Source organism: Callospermophilus lateralis, chromosome 5 (assembly GCF_048772815.1).
Source record: "Callospermophilus lateralis isolate mCalLat2 chromosome 5, mCalLat2.hap1, whole genome shotgun sequence".
Lineage (NCBI taxonomy): Eukaryota > Metazoa > Chordata > Mammalia > Rodentia > Sciuridae > Callospermophilus > Callospermophilus lateralis.
The window spans coordinates 117,503,794-117,522,992 of NC_135309.1; the positions used below are offsets into that span (position 1 = coordinate 117,503,794).

The 19,199-nt window shown below is 34.0% G+C and overlaps 1 protein-coding gene across 1 annotated transcript in view; it reads right to left on the reverse strand.

The window, feature by feature from the left end:
* The window catches only part of Ipo11 (importin 11), a 205,125-nt gene that overhangs the window by 16,917 nt on the left and 169,009 nt on the right, over positions 1–19,199 (reverse strand). The window contains exons 28-29 of the mRNA XM_076857235.2: positions 14,027–14,122; positions 5,510–5,594 (exon numbers count right to left, since the gene is read on the reverse strand). Of these exons, the coding sequence (XP_076713350.2) occupies positions 5,510–5,594; positions 14,027–14,122 (181 nt within the window). The remainder of the gene's footprint in view (positions 1–5,509; positions 5,595–14,026; positions 14,123–19,199) is intronic.

Consider the following 19,199-nt stretch of genomic DNA (forward strand, 5'->3'; position numbering starts at 1 on the left):
TATAAGTGATAACAAATAAATAACAACCAAAACATATAGATAAAAGTTAATGGTAAAACTCTTTTCTTTGCAAAACGAGACACAATAATTTGTATTCATTATTTTTTAAAAATTTCTAAGAGGTGGAGAAAGGAAGATAGATTTTACTTGTTAATAATGTTATCATATCAACAAAAACACTCAAAATGAGAATTTGGGGTTGATTCAATTTTATTAACAAACCAGTTTCTGAATACAGCTCCCTCCCATCTATCTACAAATTTTAAGAAGTTGCTATGTGCCAAAGGCTGAAGAAAAAAATGAAAACATTTTAGCAATTTTGAAAGGGAAAAAAATCATATACCAAGTCACCAGGCAGCAAGCATAAGTACTTTTATATTATTAAAAAAAAACCCAATAATGTAATTAAAATAAACCTGACAATTAGTTTAAAATACAGTGGTTTTCAGAAATTATCTTTGACACCGTCAAGCATTATGTGGGAAGACTATAAATAATTCACATCAATGACTAAAGAAAAATCTATAAGACAGGGTGATGACTCCCTCCGTCATCAAAATAAAACTTAATGTTTATAGCAGCACAATTCACAGTAGCCAAACTATGGAAACAGCCTAGGTGTCCATCAACAGATGAATGGGTAAAGAAAATGTGGTATATTTACACAATGGAGATTTATTCAGCCATAAAGAAAAAATGAAATTATGGCATCTACAGAAAAATGGATAGAACTAGAGGCCATTATGTGAAGTAAGTCAAATCAGAAGATTAAGTGTTGTATGTTTTCTCTTATATGCAGAAGCCAGAGAGAAAAAATGAAAAGATAGGAGTAGATCTCATGAAAACCAAAGGGAGATTAGTAGAGGAAAGGACCCAGAAGGTGGGAAGTGGGGAGGGAAGGGAATGATACTGGCCTAATTATACTGTTACATTGTTTATTGTGTACATACATTAATACATTAATATGAAACAACAAATCCTATCAGTATATACAACTAACTATAAAACACCAATAAAAAAGTAGGAAAAAACAAAAATTGAAAATTTTACAAATTGAGGAGAGATTAAATAATTTTTATCTACAATAGTAAAATTATCTTCAAAAGAATTTAGTAATATAATAATAAGCAAAAGTTCTTCTTTCATTATGTGTTACAAAGTTGTCAACTTGATTGCATTGTTTCTAATAAGAAGTTTGCTATCATTCCCATCTCTGTTCCCCTTATCTGCAGTTTTACTTTTGTTTCAGCAATGGATCACAGTCCAAAAATATTAAAAGAAAAATTCCAGAAATAAACAATTCAAGAATTTTAAACTCCATGCCATTCTGAGTAGCATGATAAATCTCAAGCAGCCCTTCTCATTCCTGCCAGGAATGTGAATCATTTCTGGGCAATGTTTTGACAACATATATGCAACCTCCCTGCTAAGTTATTTAGTAGCCATCTGTGTTATCGGATTAAATGTGGTTGTTATCAGTATAGTAGGGACTTGTGTTCCAGAAACCTTTACACAGTAATCTAACACTACATTACAAGGCCCACATTATTTACGTCACTTCAGATCACCATGTAAGGCCTATCTCATATCATCACAAAGAAGGGTGACAGCAGTATAGTAATATATTTATAGAGAAAGGGAGAGAGAGAGAAAACAGAGAACTTCACATAACTTTTATTACTGTAATAATTGGTTTACTTTATTACTAGTTATTTCTTCCTATGGCTAATTTATAAAGTAAACATAGTTTTAAAACATAGTATACATAGAGTTCAGTACTATTCATGATTTTAGACACAGGAGGTCTTGGGATATATTCCCTGCAGATATGAAGGAAATACTGTGTAATGCACCTTTTCCATCCAACTGCTTTTATAATGTTCTCCTTAGCTCTTTTAGAGCCCGTTCCAGGGGCTGAGGATGGGCTGGGTTGCTACTGCCTACAAAAGCAACAACATTTTTGGATCCAACACATTTAGGAACCACCTTAAGATGATGACTAAGTAAATCAAAATTTTCTATTATGTAACCTTTGAACTAAGCACTTACACTTTTCTTCTTAGTAAATAATTTCATTTGGGTTGAGGCTGTGGCTCAGTGGCAGAGTGCTTGACTAGCATGTGCAAGGAACTGGGTTCAATCCTTAGCACCACATAAAAATGAAACAAATAAAATAAAGGCATGCTGTTCATCTATAACTACAAATCTTTTTAAGAAAATTTCATTTTAAAATGAAAACAAAACCTTTACTGTTGGACATATTTTTAAAAACAATAGTTAATAATTATCTAGAAGCAATTGCTTCCCCTTTTCCTTCAAAAAGTGTCTAATGTTAAAGACATAAGAGTAAAAAATGATATAATTCCTTGAAAAGGCACAATTTATACTTGAAACCTTGAAGAGATGAGTAAAATCAATTGTTTGTTTCAAGTTATTGGAACATTAGTGTTGTATTATAATTAGATATATTCAAGGTTAAGACACATGATTCTGTTTTAAACCATAAATAGCTGTGGTGGGAAGGGGTATATATTCCCCAAAGATAAACTTAAAATAACCCTTTTTAATGAACCATGGGCTATACCTTTGTATTGTCTTAACATATGCCCTAACTGTTCTTGATTTTACTGAGATGCCTCCTTCCTCTAGCACTTCACTTAACGCCCTTTCAGTTTGGTTCTTACTAATTTTTAATTCCATATTTCTGTGACAAAGATACCCCTCACTAAGATAATGCAAAATAAAACCGAGACAAAATGAAACAAAAATGGAACAAAAATTCATCATGACAGCCTTTCTATCCTCCTGAAATGTACATCCGTCCTTTCTCCCTATCTGTTCCTTAGATGTGATCAGTTTTTTTTCCATCTCACCCATCTCCAGGGACAGGCAACTTAAAACAAAAGCGAAACAAAACGAATGAAGAATCTTAAAATGGCTACCCATCCTCTCACCCTGCCCTTAGGGGAGAGCAGTTTACCTTATCACTTACCCTCAGGCTTTCCCCATACGGGCCACCAAATGCTGCAGTCTGGTTGGGCACAATTCATGAGCCACTTGTCAAGCAGAAATGAACTTTATTTTTAGAACACACACCACACCTCAGGAGCTCTTCAGGAATTCCCTCAGAGCCCAACTGCCACCACCAGCTTTAGGTGGGCCTCTCAACCCCCACTCCTCCCGCTCTTGAGGACAATTGGCTGGGTCGCGTGGGCGGAGCCAAAAGAGTCCCCCAATGAGCAGCTCCGTGGTCTGAAAGGGCGGGGAAACAGCCCAATGAGCATCACTGCAGAGGAGGCAATCAGCTGGCAGCTGGAAGTTTGCTGGGGCCTAGGTGAGCCAATCAGCTGGAAGTTTGCTGGGGCAGCTTCGGCTGTGGCTCTCAACACTGTGGCATTTTTAACATTTTTTTTTGAAACTAAGAAAATCTTAGTAGAGATGACAATATAAATCTACTTCAAATAGCTACTGAAATGAATAAACTTCAAATTAAATCAGCCACTTTAAAAGGAAATGGCTGTTCTATAAATCAATTCTACATATAATTAGAACAATATTGATAAAATAATCAGGCTTCAAGTAAAATTCAGGATCACAAAATGGAATCAAGAAACTCTAAGTGTTAGTTTCAAACCGATGTTCTTGCAGTACTCTTTGAGACAATATTTTGCTCACTTTGAAATTACAGTTGAATTGAGAATGAACTCTTATATGATGTTACTAATGAGGATTACATACAGAATGAAGAACAGACTTGGGTAGATTAATTTGCTAAAGATCGACATACCAGATTAACTAAAATTAATAAATAAAGTTTACACAAAAGCTGAATGATTGAATGCTTATTATTCACTGACAAATTCAGAATATTGTGAAGAAAATTATAATATTTTTCCATAGGACCAGTGATATTAATGCTTAAAAAGATGGGGATGAGAGTGGGGAAAAGACAAATTATTAGAGTATGCCAAGAGCCATCACCATTCTCAGTGAAGAAAATGCAGTTTCCATGAATTTGGATACTATACAACAGGTTCCTTTCAAGTGAAAACACTTCTGCAAGTATATTCATGGGTACTCTGTACTGAGCAAGAAAAGAAATGGTATTAAGCACTTAATTTAAAAAAATATATATAATATTTTTTTGGCAGCTCATAGGCTCTAAAATCCACTAATACATTTTTCCCCTCACTTCACAGATGAGACAAAACAGCTCGAGAATGTCAAGACAGCTTGTTCAAGGTCACAAACAACAGAAAAAACACCACTAAAATTCTAGTCTTAATACCCATTAGATGTTGTCCTTCTCTCTATACTAGTTGCTAGATCTGACATAAAATTAGAGTAAAATGAATTAAATGTAGTTTAAAGAAAGGCTGTCAGTGCAGTATTAGCCATATGCTGGGGATGAAGCCTTTGAGATTTGACAGGAATAATTCAATGAATATACTGAATAGACAAAAATAACAATGAAAGCAAGCATTAATGACTAGATGCCCAGTTTCTCCTCAAATAATTTAATATGTTCATTTATGTGTATATCTATGAGGAAGATACTATTGCTGTTTTTGCTTTGCAAACGAGGAAAAAAGGCAATATAAAGTGGTGAAGTCAGGAAACAATTCCAAAAGTAGAACTTATTATGTGTCTCAGTCAAAAATGTATTTAAAATTTAGAGATTGATTTTTAAAGGCAAGATATTTTAGATGTTTCCTACTATTTTGTTCTTGTTTTTTCCTTATCAGATTCCTCTTGTGAGTTGCTTAGCATCTTGCTGTTGCTGAGCTGGCTTTGAATTCCTCCTGTCTCAGCCTCCTGAAGCTGCTGGGATTACAGGTGTGTGCCACCAAGCCCAGCATTAAGGGCATTTTTATACTGACCTGTGATGCGGATCAGAAAAAGTTCATTGTGGGAATTCATAAAATAATAGGGAATGAAAGCGATTTCATTGTTTCTGTCCCCAAACAGAAAGGTTTGAGAGTCACAAGTATTTTATAAGTAAAAGATTAAAACCCCTGGGGGGATGGATAGGGAAGAATGAAAAAACTTTGGATTGTGCAGAGGAGACAGGGGAGAAGAGGGTGTGTGGGAATGTAGGGTGGAATGAGATGGACACTGTTACATGTATGATTACACTACTGGTGTGACTCTGTACCATGTTCATCCAGAGAAAGGAGAAGTTATGCTCCATTTGTGTACATGTGTCAAAATACATTCTACTGTCATGTATAATTAGAACAAATTAAAAAAAAAAGATTAAAACCTCTGCTCTGCTAAGACAAACAAAAATTATTTCAGATCAACTTCCTGTAGTAGGAATAAAGCTTGCCTGTTTTAGGGTACACTCCAAGTTTCACAACTCACATATCTAATAATAGTTCTGCAACAAGGGATAGGTGAAGAGATATATAGATGGATGGACAAATAAACCAAGAGATATTTTCAAACGTAGAGAAAATAATGAAAATGTGGTTTGCCTTAATTTTCAGAAGCTCCTCTTTTAACTTACCATCTTCTTCCTCTTGTCTTGTTCTGTAGGTGGTTCTTCATCTTCTGTCACTTTTGGTTCCTCAAGATGAGACATCAACATACAGCTACAATTAAAAAAAAGTGTGGGGGACATGTTCTAAATAAATAAAAGTATTTCAAATACACTAAGAATAACCCCTGAAAAAAAATCACCAAAAGCATGAAGAGTTCTATATACTAAAAAGTAAGAAACAGACTTAGGTAAATAAGATTTATATTTCAATAAATTTTTTTTTTAATTATAAAAGGTATCATACTCTAAAAAAAGGGCTAGTTACAACAAAAAATTCTAGAGAACAGAGAGCCTACATTTTGGGAGCAAATTTTTGCCAAATGCATTGTCAGATAGAACATTAATCTCCAGGATACATAAAGAACTCAAAAAACTTAACACCAAAAAAATAAACAACCCAATTAATAAATGCAATGAACCAAAATGCTGTCATATATACCCAATTAAAATAAATAAAATTCTAGAGCATTTTACTTGAGCTTTTGAAACAGTAAATTATACAAAGGAGCTGAGCAGATACTTCTCAGAAGATATACATCTGATCAACAATTATATAAAAAAATGTTCAACATTTCTAGTAATTAGAGAAATGCAAATCAAAACTACTCTAAGATTTCATCTCACTCCAGTCAGAATGACAGCTATCAAGAATAAAGACAACAATAAATGTTGGCAAGGATGTGGGGAAAAAAGCATACTCATATATTGCTAGTGGGACTGCAAATTGGTGCAACCAATCTGGAAAGCAGTATGGAGATTTCTTAGAAAACTTAGAAAGGAACCAACCATTTGACCCAGCTATTCCACTCCTTGGTTTATACCCAAAGGACTTAAAAGTCAGCATATATAGTAAGGCAGCCACATCAATGTTCATAGCAGTTCAACTCACAATAGCTAAACTGTAGAAGCAACCTAGATGCCCTTCAATAGATGAATGGATAAAGAAACTGTGGTATATATACACAATGGAATATTACTCAGCATTAAGATAATAAGATTATGGCATTTGCAGGTAAATGAATGGAGCTGGGGAATATTACGCTAAGCGAAGTAAGCCAATCCCCAAAATATCAAAAGCCAAATGTTCTCTCTGATAAGTGGACGCTGACTATTATTTTTTTAAGGGAGGAGCATGAGAAAATGGAGGAACTTTGGGCAAAAGGAAGGGAGGGATGGGGAGGGTACACTGAGGCAGAATAGATGGAGGAATGAGATGGCAACATCATGTACAACCAGCGAAATGAAAAATTGTGCTGCAATTGTGTGCAATGAATCAAAATGCATTCTGCTGTCATATATACCTACTTAAAATAAATAAAATTCATTTTAAATTCATTTAAAAGAGCATTTTACTTGAGCTTTTGAAATACTAAATTATAAGACATTTATTTATAGGCAACTTTTGAACTACATGACAAAACAAACTAAATACCTTATATCTTTCTTAAAAATTGACACATAAAATATTTCTTTCCCCCAGTCTTGATTTCTGCAAATATTACATGTAATAATTTAAACAGTGATGTCATTACAACACCATTAATTATGCAGCAATCTATTTTGTGCCTCAAATGATATTTCCGTGCTCTGAGGAACTTGCCCCTGACAGTACTGGTTCCTTTAGGACAGTTATAAATCATTCTATTTTGATTATCTGCATCACTGCTCCCCATCATTACCAGAGATAATAGAAAGAGTCTCCTATTCCGTCAACACTGGTTGTAAGGAGACAAGAAATGAATATTGTCTAGTGAATCACCCTGATGGAATAGACCCTACACTTTCATAATTTAGAACAGGAGAATTCAGTAATTTATCAGAGTCAGTGGTTCCTAACCAATAAACTATGGCAAATACAGTCTGGTTTCTCTTATATTTTGCAGCAAGTACAGGTGAAAGACAATTTGTGACTTGGCTGAACTTTTCCTTGGTGAACATGGGACCCTCATTCTTGTTCCTCACCATTAAAATTGTTTTTGGAATAACTGCTTCTGACCCAGTCACAATGGTGTGATCAAATAGTAAGAACCTTAGTCCTGAAAACCAGAAAGAGTTCAATTCCTAACTCATTGCATGGCCATGATCTCTCAGAGCTATAATGCTTTTGTCTACTGCAATTAAAATACAGCAGTGCACAAATGGCTGTCTAACAAACTCTGGCACCAAGAAAATACATGAGTATATCAACCCAAAAGCTATTTAATAAGTAAATATCTTGAAAGTCTAGATCCCAGTTTGTATTTTAGAACTGAATAATACATTATCTGTTTTATACCAGCTGCACTTGAATTCTAATTGCAATAGATGTGGGTCTTCATAGAAGCACACTTGATTTTGCATCAAATTAACTTACTTGTATAGCCAAAATTTTCTGTTCTGGTTTCCCTATGTTCAAAGATAGTAATATAAGTATTTTAATACATAAAAAATTTTCCTCCTTTTCTTTTAATGACCAAACATTACCCAAATAGAAGAATATTTATGCTTTGCATTTCTGCAAATTATATTCATTTGGGTCTCAGGAAGGTGGAAAATGAAAACATTAAAAATTTTTTTCTTTGATTAAAGAGCCCAAGGCTGATATTTTCTTATAGGATAATCTCCCATTAAATGTGAAATATCACTTTGCTAACAAAAGTAGCTAAACAATAATTTTTTACTTAAAAGGCATATGAGAATTAATAGATTTCTAGTAGGTTAAAAATGTGTGGGTTGTAAATGTCATAATTATAGTACTGATAAAACAGTAAACAAGTTTAAAATAGGACTAACATTTATAGCCACACCTCCATTCTATATTCAGAACAGAAATCATTGGAAAACTCCAGGCACTCTAGATGCTAAATCAAAATCTTTCTCAACAAGAAACTCTAACCAGCAAAACACACCAACAAGTGACAGCATAAAATAAGAAACCCTTTAAATTATTTCTGATTAATTTACAAGGTACTTATAGTAACAACTTCATTTAATCTACACAAACTGCCTGAGAATTTGTATTTATCACAGTTTCCTCTGTGATTTTCTTTCAAGATATCCTCCATGCTGACGCTAACATTGTTGCTGAGGTGAGGGGATACACACTCTTTGTTAACCATGGTCCTGTATTAGGAGAGATCACCGTATGCTTCCTACTTACATTTCTATCTTTTTAGCCCTGGTGAAACTGATTTCAACAATAATTATTTTTAATGCTATGTAACTAGCTTTCAGGTAGCTAATGTAAAATATCTACTTTGTGGTATGGCCTAATACACACAAAACTAAACTGACAATATTATTCAGTTGGTCTATTTAGTCTACTTTAGTTGCTCCCATAATCATCTTTCTTAGTAACAGAATCCTAAATCTGTCCAATTATCCTCACCTTCCATGCCACCATAATCTTTGAAAGAGGCTGAGCCCAGTCTCAGGGCCAGCAGCTCAATAAGCAAGGATGTTGATCCCATCCTCATGGTCAAGGACTGCTTGCAGCAGTGGCACATTTAACAAATTCTAGTCAACTGGACATGAGGGAAAATCTGATGAAATGATTTCTAGAAAAGGTTCCGTGATCTTAAAAATGACATAAAGAAAAAGATCACTTGTCTGTTCCTGGTCTCATGCCTGGGCCTACTTTGTGTGGATGTGCGAGGTCCATGCAGATGAGAGTAATGTGCTCACCAGATGAAATAGAAAGAAATCAGGTCTTTAATATGGTTAGTAAGGCTAAAATTAGTGATTCCACCACTTACCTACAGTAGTTTTTTTGTCACAGATAACCAATTCTTTATTGTTAAAGTTGAAAGTCCTTTTTTAGTCCCTTATATAAATACCTTATGAAAAATTCATTTCTGAGTCCAAGCCAAGAAACAGTCTCCCTCTCCTGATAAACCTATTTTCTTCTTGAAAATAAGAACCATCCATGTAATTAAAAAAAAGAATTTTTTTTCCTTTTAACTGTAGTTGGATAGCTCACAACTGTTTTCTATCCAGATGTCACAGGTTTCCAGAGTCAAGGTTTGTTTTTCAAATTCCTTCAATCTTGTGCTTTCTGTTACAATGAATATGTGCTTTTCATATGCACTGTCTCAAATTCCTCTTGTGTCAGAATATAAGCAGGTAACTAAATGTGGCAATTAGCAGTGTAGAAAAAGTATCTCGAAGAACAGAGAAAGAAGCAATGAATTCTCTGAGTCTAGAAAGGTTATTTACCAAGTACAGCAAAGCATAGGGCATGGCACACCAAGAGAAGAAATGACTAGTCAAGGCATGAGTATAAAAGTGTGACAGGGATGGGGTTGTAGCTCAGGGGTAGAGTGCTTGCCCAACATATGTGAGGCACTAGGTTTGATTCTCAGCACCACATATAAATAAATGTCCATCAACAACTAAAAAAAATAAAAATAAGACAATATATATATATTTTAAAAGTGTATGACATTTTAGGAGAATGATGAGCCATCCAGGGAAGCAAGAGAGAAAGCTAGAGTTGTAGATGGAAGGTCACCATAGAATAGGGTCCCATCATCTTCCTTCTGTAAATAAGTCGGTTTTTTATTTTAGGAAATTAGGAGAGCATGGATGAGAAGGGGAAAATGGAAAAGAGACCCCCAATGAAGTCACTAGGACCTACAGGAGTTACAATAACATATAGGTGATATCCTCAGAATCAAGAAATGAGAGGGGCTGGGATTGTGGCTCAGCGGTAGAGTGCTCGTCTAGTACGGGTGGGACCCGGGTTCGATCCTCAGCACCACATAAAAATAAAGACATTGTGTTGTGTCCATCTACACCTAAAAAATTAAAAAAAAAAAATGAGGTTCCTTCTAGTATTCCCATACATTCTAAAGAACATCTGTTGTGTCAACATAGTAAACAAAGGAGAAAAAAATCAATTTACTTCTGTTTCAAATAAGACTACTACTTTTATAGCTGGTATGTTCTACACTCTATAGCCTTAAAAATCATGATTTATGAGTCCTTTTCTAGTAAATTTTATTGCCTTTAGGCTTCCTAAAATGCCAACTAAATTCTTCCTTTTTACTTCCCCAAATGTTGGCAAAGGATTAGCGATTTCTTTCCCAATGTTCCTGACACAAAATAGCATATAAAATGAAAACATGCTAACTAGATGGCCAATCTCTAGCCTAATACATTTTCCTAGTTTAATGTAACAAACTCTACTAACTTGAAATAAAATAACAAATTAACAAACCCAGATTCATAAACTTTCAAAATGAAACTCCTCTTTCTTCCACAAGGATTCATTTTCAATACTAGTCTCAAGAAATACTAGTATCAAAATTAATAACAGTCCATTGGTGACTCCATTTCTTGGAATATAAACTTTTATTTTTAGTAAAATAAAGGTGGGACTATTGGAAGAAAAAAATAAAAACACTTCCATTCCCCACCCCCAACAAAACATTAAATTTTAAAATGCTTATATGATTGCATTATGAGGATATTTATGGTGCAAATAAGCATAGGCTGTTCAATAAAGCACAATTATTTTTTAAAAATTATATATGTATGTCACCTGAACTTATATACCTTTCAATGCTCTCTAGCCACACCTATTTATTACCAATCTCTGCCAATCTCAAATTCATCTCAGCATTGTTCATCAAGTCCAGATTACTATAATAACTAAATGTTTTCCTCACCTCCAATGCAGTAGATTCTCAATTTTACCAGTCTGTCTCCCTTCTATAGGCTGTGAGCACTATCAGGACAGAGTTTCAGTGGCTTCCTTTCACAGCACAGTGGTGGGCATACACAAGTCTGAATAAAGAGATCTGTCAACAAGGCTTCCTAAGTGTGAAGGGTTTAATTTTATCTGTCAGTTTGTCTGTGCTACCAGTGCCCAGATACTTGGCTAAATATTATTCTAGATGTGTCACTGAGGCTGTTTCTAGATGAAATTAGCATTTGAATCAGCAGAGATAATTACAGCTGCTTGCCCACCCTGTGGCCTCAGTCAATCTCCTGAAGGCCTGAAGAGAACAAAACTGCTGAATAAAAAGAATTCACTATTGCATGCTTCAAGCTTGGATGTGAAGCTTTTCCCGACTTCAGGCCTGGGCTAAAATTTAAACTGTAGACCTTGTCTCAGCCTCCATAATCATGGGAACCAATTTCTTGTAATAAATCTCTGTACTATATACTCTTATTGTTTCTGATTCTCTGGAGAAGCCTAATACATTACTTATGTAGGTAAAGAAAGGGTTTTCTCCTTTGTTCTAATTCATTCTCAATTAAGACAACAATAAAAAATTCTACAGAACCAGATAGATTAATTTTCTTTAACTGTTTAAATAAACAGAAAGGGAAGCTGGACGCCAAGTTAGCTATGTAAGTAAATATTTTATGTTTCTTATGTGAACTTTTCTAAAGTCTCAATTATTCCCCGTGGTCTTCTGAACTGAAACTTATGGAACTCTATAAAATTCATAGAATTAGAAGGGGATGATTTGTCAAAGATCTAGTTACTCTTAGAAACAGGCCCAGAAAAGCTAGGTAATTTGTTTCTCTTCCACACTTCCATCTGCTAAATCTCACCACAGGATAAAAGCAACTGCCAACAAATCTGGGAGTCTAAGAAAAGGAAAAGTGGAAGGTCAATGTTCTAACTACCTATGAACACTAACCCTGCATCTAGGCCTTTCCAGTTTGTAATGGTTTCCTACTCAGTTTGTTTTCTTCCAACATTTCCTCTTTCAAACCAAAACTTTTTCCTTCATACTGAACTTATTAAGATTTTTTTTAAAAAAAATATTTATATATTTTTAGTTATAGTTGGACACAATAACTTTATTTTATTTATTTTTATGTGGTGCTGTGGATTGAACCCAGGACCTTGCATGTTGTAGGCAAGGTCCTGGGTTCTATTGCTGAGTCACAACCCCAGCCCAACTAAGACTTTTCTTGACTCTTTCACACATCTATCGATCACTAATTTTTCTGGGCTATGATCCTGATTTTTAATATAATGACACTGAAGTAGATAATTTCTAAACTTCTAACAATTTTCAGATTCTCATCTTTTACAGTTAAAACACATTTTGTTCTACTTCCTATATCCTAGTTCTCATCCTTCCTTGAAGATTATATCACAGTACCCTTTCTTTCTTTGAGTTTCCATTAAAGCATGACCTAGAGTTCTACTATGCAGTGTACACAAAAGGTACATAACTGCCTTTACTCTCTATATTTTCATGTGCTGTGAGCCATGCCCTTCTCCCAACTACATTATATGGTTCAAAGAGAAGGACAGGAACATCTGAACATACCCTAAATATTCACAAACAGTTGTAAAATTTTTCACATAATGTATTTAAAAAAATAAAACACTTTTCCCAGTCATGTGCCACAAACTCTAATTAGTTAACTTTTTAAAAAAATTGCCTATATCCATGAATGGTTTAATATTTTTGGTTTGTAATCACAAAAAAGTTTGATGCTCCCACTCCATATGAGCAGTTTCCTTAAAAGCTAAGTGACAAATCAGGTATATTTTTATTTATGTTTAATGAGATTTAACAACATATATTTGCTTTCCATATTTTTCAAAAAAATATGATTCAAATAGCAATGGCCATAATTCAAATGGCAATCCCATTTGCTATAAAGGCTTTGTAAGAAGAAAACAGACTTATCAATGTTTTTAATGAGGAGTAAAACAGTCTAGAATTTCATGAAGCCCTTCTTATCATGATATAAACATGCCCTTTATTAACAGTAATAAGAGGGAAGTTACAACAATCCTACAAACTGCAAAAAGATACATTGATATTTTTTTTTTTAATACCTTCATTTTATTTATTTATTTTTATGTGGTGCTGAGAATTGAACCCAGTGCCTGTCAGGGGCTAGGCGAGCACTCTACCTCTGGGCCACAACCCCAGGCCTACATTGATTTTTAATAAAATAAAAATTCAAATTAATAATTGTATAAAAATGAGACTATCAGATTCCTGATAACATGATTTTAACTATTCTTCCAAAGAATATAATTTTAACTATTATTTTTTGGAACTAATTAATCATCACATGACACCCTTACCCAACACTATGAAAGGCACTAGAGATGTTTTAACCAGACAAATACAGAGCAACACATCTCATTTCACCCTAAAACTGGCCTGGATAGGGAAATTTTGTAAACTGAAAATAAAAACATGCAGAAAATATCATTTAGAAAGAAATTTATATGCTAATATGCATTTGTGATTTTTAAAAATATTAATATTAAATCAGAAAACAATGATTGCATCAAAGAATCCAGAATACAACAAAGTTGATTCCAAGATCAAACATACATAATATGTAAATATTTACAAAAAATATATAAACAAAATGGTGAATAAAAAATTTTCTGTATAAAAGACAAAATTGTAAGATTTCTATACTGTACTTATATGATAATAATGAAAAAAAAAACATGCAGCATATACTTGATTATTCCAATACAAATGTGATTAAATTGAAGAATCCACCTACTCTTTATAAGTTCCTGTTTCAGGATCTTCTGTCATGACATCATGTAGACCCTCCACTGAGATATTGATAATCCCACAGAATTTATCTTGGATAACACTAGAATAAGAGAACAACAAAAATATCAACCAAAACAACAACAACAAAAAACAGGCTATTTTGTTTTTAAAATCTAAACATTGTCTTGAACATTAAGAGAAACTTTAGTTCTGAAATACAAAAGAAACTTTCAAAATATATTTCTTAAAGCAAAAATTTTATATTGAAAATGCTTTGCACATAACATTATAAATTTCTTTCAAATATTATTAGTATATATAAATGCAGAGGAATAGATTATATAGGTAATAGAGAGTTTTAAGACTTTAACATAATATTTTGTATTATTTTATAACTACAGATAAAGATACAAAAGTGGTGGCAAAAATCTGTTATTTTTGGCTGCACCCATCTGTAACTCCAATGACTTTGGAGGCTGAGGCAAGAAGACAAATTCAAGGCCAGCCATAGCAGCTTAGGGAGACCTTATTTCAAAATAAAAAGGTCTTGGGAATATAGTTTTGTGGTTCACTACAAAACCTGGGTTCACTTCCTAGCATCAAATCCCAAATCTTGACTCTTCTGAAGATACAAAGATATGAACAAGGAAAAAACTTATAGTCTGTAAAGAAAATATTTGTAAAATGCATGTCTGCTAAAGGACTTGGATCTGGAATAAATAAAGAACTCTGAAAACTCAATAAGATAAAAAATAAATTCATTTTGAAATAGTTAAAATCTGAAGAGACTCTTCATTGAAGAAGATACTCAGGTGGCATGTGAGAACCTGAAAGGATATTCAACATGATTAGGTGTTAGAGAAATGCAAATTAAAATCATGAGACTAATAAATACATTAAAAAAAATAAAAATCATGAGACTTTAATTAATAGTAAAATTATGAAGACGGACAGTACCAAGTGTTGGAAAGAATGAAAACAGAAATTGTAACACATTACTATTAATAACTTAAATGGAATATTTATTTCAGAAAACATGTCAATTTTTACAAAGTTAAATATATACCACACAACGAAGAAATCCCACTCCTAGGTATTTACCTAAGCCAATACAAGTATTCTAAGGCCTGAATATGAATATTTATGGCAGCATTATTCATAACAGACCCAAACTGCAAATGACTCCAATGTCTAAAGAATGCCTCAACAAATTGTGGAACACTTTTTTTTAAAAAAAATACTGGGGACTGAACTCAGGGACGCTCAACCACATCCCTAGCCCTATTTGTATTTTATTTAGAGACAGGGTCTCAATTAGTTGCTTAGCCCCTCACTGTTGCTGAGGCTGACTTTGAACCGTGATCCTCCTGTCTCAGCCCCCCGAGTCGCTGAGATTACAGACATGTAACACTGGGCCCAGCTTGCATGTGTCTTTTTGGAAAGGCAAAATTATTTGATCAGTGGTTTCCTGGCAAAGGAACAGAAAGAAACATTTGGGATGACAAAAATATTCTACATCATAGTAGTGATTACACAACTATACGTTTACCAAAATGGTACACTTAAAAAGGGTTTTGGTATATGTAAACTGTAACTTAATATACCTGACTTGTCAAACAGCAAAAACATATAACCATCCATAGGTATACTAAATTATACTATTCAAATTTAGAACGAACTGAATAATAAATTATAACTCTTGCCTCCAGGGAATTTATAGCTTCATTCCTGCAAGGGACATAACCATGTTTTTCACACTACATTAACATGTTTGATTAATTTTTTTTTTTAAACACATTCAGTGAAGTTCTTCCTAAGGTCAGTATAGTCTGGCTGGGTTATTTCCCCCTTTGTAAATCAAAACCCCCGAATCCATACATTTAAATGTGATGACATTTTGCAGAACTAAATCATCAGATGGGTTAGATAATATCATTCTGATCTATGTATAACACTAATACCAAAAGTTTGTTCCTTGTCTCTGTTGCTGATCTAATAATGAGGACAAGGTTTTAAGAAAAAGGAAAAGGTTTTATTGATTTGCTTGCAAGGAAAAACATGGGGACTCCTGTCCCAGAGGCTGTGATTCTCCCTGCCAGAGGAAACAGGCTTTTAAAAGAGGAATGTAAGGACTGGGATCCAAATATTCTCAGTAGATATAATTAATTAGTACCTAGTGGGTGTCCTTGAGAAAGCTGTTGTTCATGTTCCCAGGTTTGAAGTTTCTTTATACTTGTAGGCAGTAAAGGACACAGTAATTTAGTCTGGAACAGGGAAAAATGTTAGTTTTGTTTCCCCTACTGTTAGGGAGGTGGGGAGAGGGAGAAGAAGATGTAAAGGCAGGCGGGGGTGAGGGGTGCTGGTCGTCAGTTTTAAAATACACCACCTGCAGTTGAGCAGCATGACTTACACTGAAGGCATAAAGTGGACCCCCATTACACCACCTTACTTCAGAAGGATATTTTTATGTTATTGTATTTCCTGAATGGAAGAACTAAAACTCTAAAGGTAGAAATACATATACAGTCGATCTTATTTGGTTCAGTGAGAAATATGCTAGAAAAAAAGAAAGCCAAGTTAGTTCAGCTACTATATAATTCATTTCTTCAGGTCTCAGTCTCCTCCCTCTGTAAATGAAGGCTGGACTAAGAGATGGCAAATATGGAGATAGAAGAGATCCATTGCTGAAAATCATAATTAAACAAACCTCCATGCTAAGGCAGGCAGGATCTGAGATTTTCTTGTCATATCAGCATTCTGACAGCTATCAGCATTGATTTCAATTTAAAAAGACAAAAGTCCTCCATATTATCATTTCCAGGGCCCTTGATCTGCCTTTTATTTCAATATTATGTAGAGACAATCCCCTCACCTACAAGTCTCAAGTCCACACCTATGAAAACCAGAAATTTCACAAGTAATCAATGTCATTGCTGAGTACTGTTTTATTTTTCCCCTCAAAATGCTGATTATGAATTTTCCTAACAGATATCTAGTAACCAAAGTATGAATGTGTTCTACTATGTGATGTGAAAATTAATTATGAAGTAGCTCCATTAGGAAAAACTTCTCTCACCCTGGAGTATCTATTAAGTACCACAAAGGACACGAGACTCGAATTCCAAGGTTGGAAAAAGAGAAAATGACTATGGCCCAGAGTAGAAAAGAATTGAAGGCTGTCTTTGAATGGAAGGTGCTGACTCTAGAAAGCAAGAAAAACTGAAGAAGAGGAGTGGGAGGAAAAGATCTACGCCATATTCTGCAATCAGTATAAAAAGAGAATTTACAGAATAATTATCTTCAAATCACCCAAATTTAAAAAGCGCTCATCAAAAAAGATGCACCTTAATTACTCCTCATCAAGCAGCAGATTGGAAAAAAGTATGCCCAAATTATAGAAAAACAAAAAACCAAAGGCACTTCTACTTTCCTGGTATGTAAAATAGGTATTTAAATAAAATAAGCATCAAGAAGTTATAAATTCATTTACTCCTATTGCATGTATTACAAAAATATTCCCCCTAAATTTGTAAGTGTAGCATTTTATAATAAAGCCTTAAAAAAGACTTATATGCTATATAGCAGTCTTATTATATATAACCTTCCGTTGTAGCATTAAGCCTCTGCTTCATGTTTAATTCACATAACACTCTCAACCCTTTTATTTTATAAATTAAGAATCAGTCTTGTTTTTTTCTTTTTTATAACACACAATCTTAATTCAAGGAATTAAGTGCTTTAAATGTGATTAGACATTTAAAGTGGAAACAACCAACAGACAGTCATAAACCCTAGATGAAATGAAAAAGGTTTAGAGGAAGATAGGGAAAAAGAAGCGGCTTTGTATTTATATAACCTTATATACATTACTTCCTTAAATTTAAGGCACTGTTTTCTGTATTTCTTGATGAAAACTGCCCAGTTTATTATTATGTGTATTAAATGTTAGAGTCATAAAGCAGGACTTTATTAGAATTCTCAGTGTGTCATCTTGTATTAGTCCTCTCATACCTGTTCAAATCTGCTGGTAGGCACAATATGAAAGAACTAAGGGCAGCCAAAGACAACTGTGTAATCTAAGATCTCACTTAGTTCTTAACCCCTCAAACCACTGCTTAGTGTGAAGTGATAATTCATATTAAAAACAGATACACGCAAGTAGGGATATAGTTCAATGGAGAGGCTTGCTGAGCATGCAGGAGGCCCTGGGTTCAGTTCCCAGCAACATCTTCCAGCTCAAAGAAAAAAAAAAAAAAAGTAATTTAGAGAAAAGATTAGTTAAGCTGTATGCTAGTAATATATACAACAGCCCAACAGAAAAACCAACATTCAGGAACTTCAGGGAAGAAACAGAAACAAAACAAAAATCAACTGAACTGATTGTTCTAGGAAAAACAACATTTTGATATAGTCCTATTAGCAGACCTCAGATTGGCTCCGTATAACAACAAAAAAGGAGCAATAATAAATAGGAGGTAGACTTATAATAGTCAATTCACAAAGGAAATGATCAGAATAAATGGCTCTATGTATTATCCAGGCTTATGCTTTCTGGTGAGTAGGTCATTATGGTTAAGCTAATTCATTAGTCAACATTATGTGAGCCCAGAAAACATGTCAGACACCATGATAGGCCTGGGGCATAAAAAATGACTACACCAGGGAACTCATAAACTAAAAGTAACTTAAAATGTAATGCAAGTGTGCTGTACCTTTAAATGTTATCTGTTCTTTGATTTAAAGGAAAAGGCTATGTAAAGTTGTGCTGTAAGATCAGGAGCCCCTTATGGACTACAAATCTGCTGGAAAGATGAAGAGAGAGAACAAAAAATGAACATCTAATTTTGCTCAAAGTCTTAATATCCTAAGTAACCACCTTTCTCAACTGCAAGGGTATTTCTGATTTGTTAACTGGCATTCAACTAATTTTGAAGTCAGAGCATTCTGTCTCCTGCACGTTGCTAGAGAAGCAGTGACAAACATTATTTCCTGTTCCCACCACTGGCCCCTTGAGAGACTTGACTCATTCTATCACCTTAGACTTTGAAACTTTCAAGTTAACTCATCTTTCATGGACTGCATTAGGACTAATGATCCCTTAAATCAAGGAATACCAATTTTTAAATAAAGTTCTTATTTTACAATGTTAAATGAGATCCTACTTTTTTTTTTTTTTT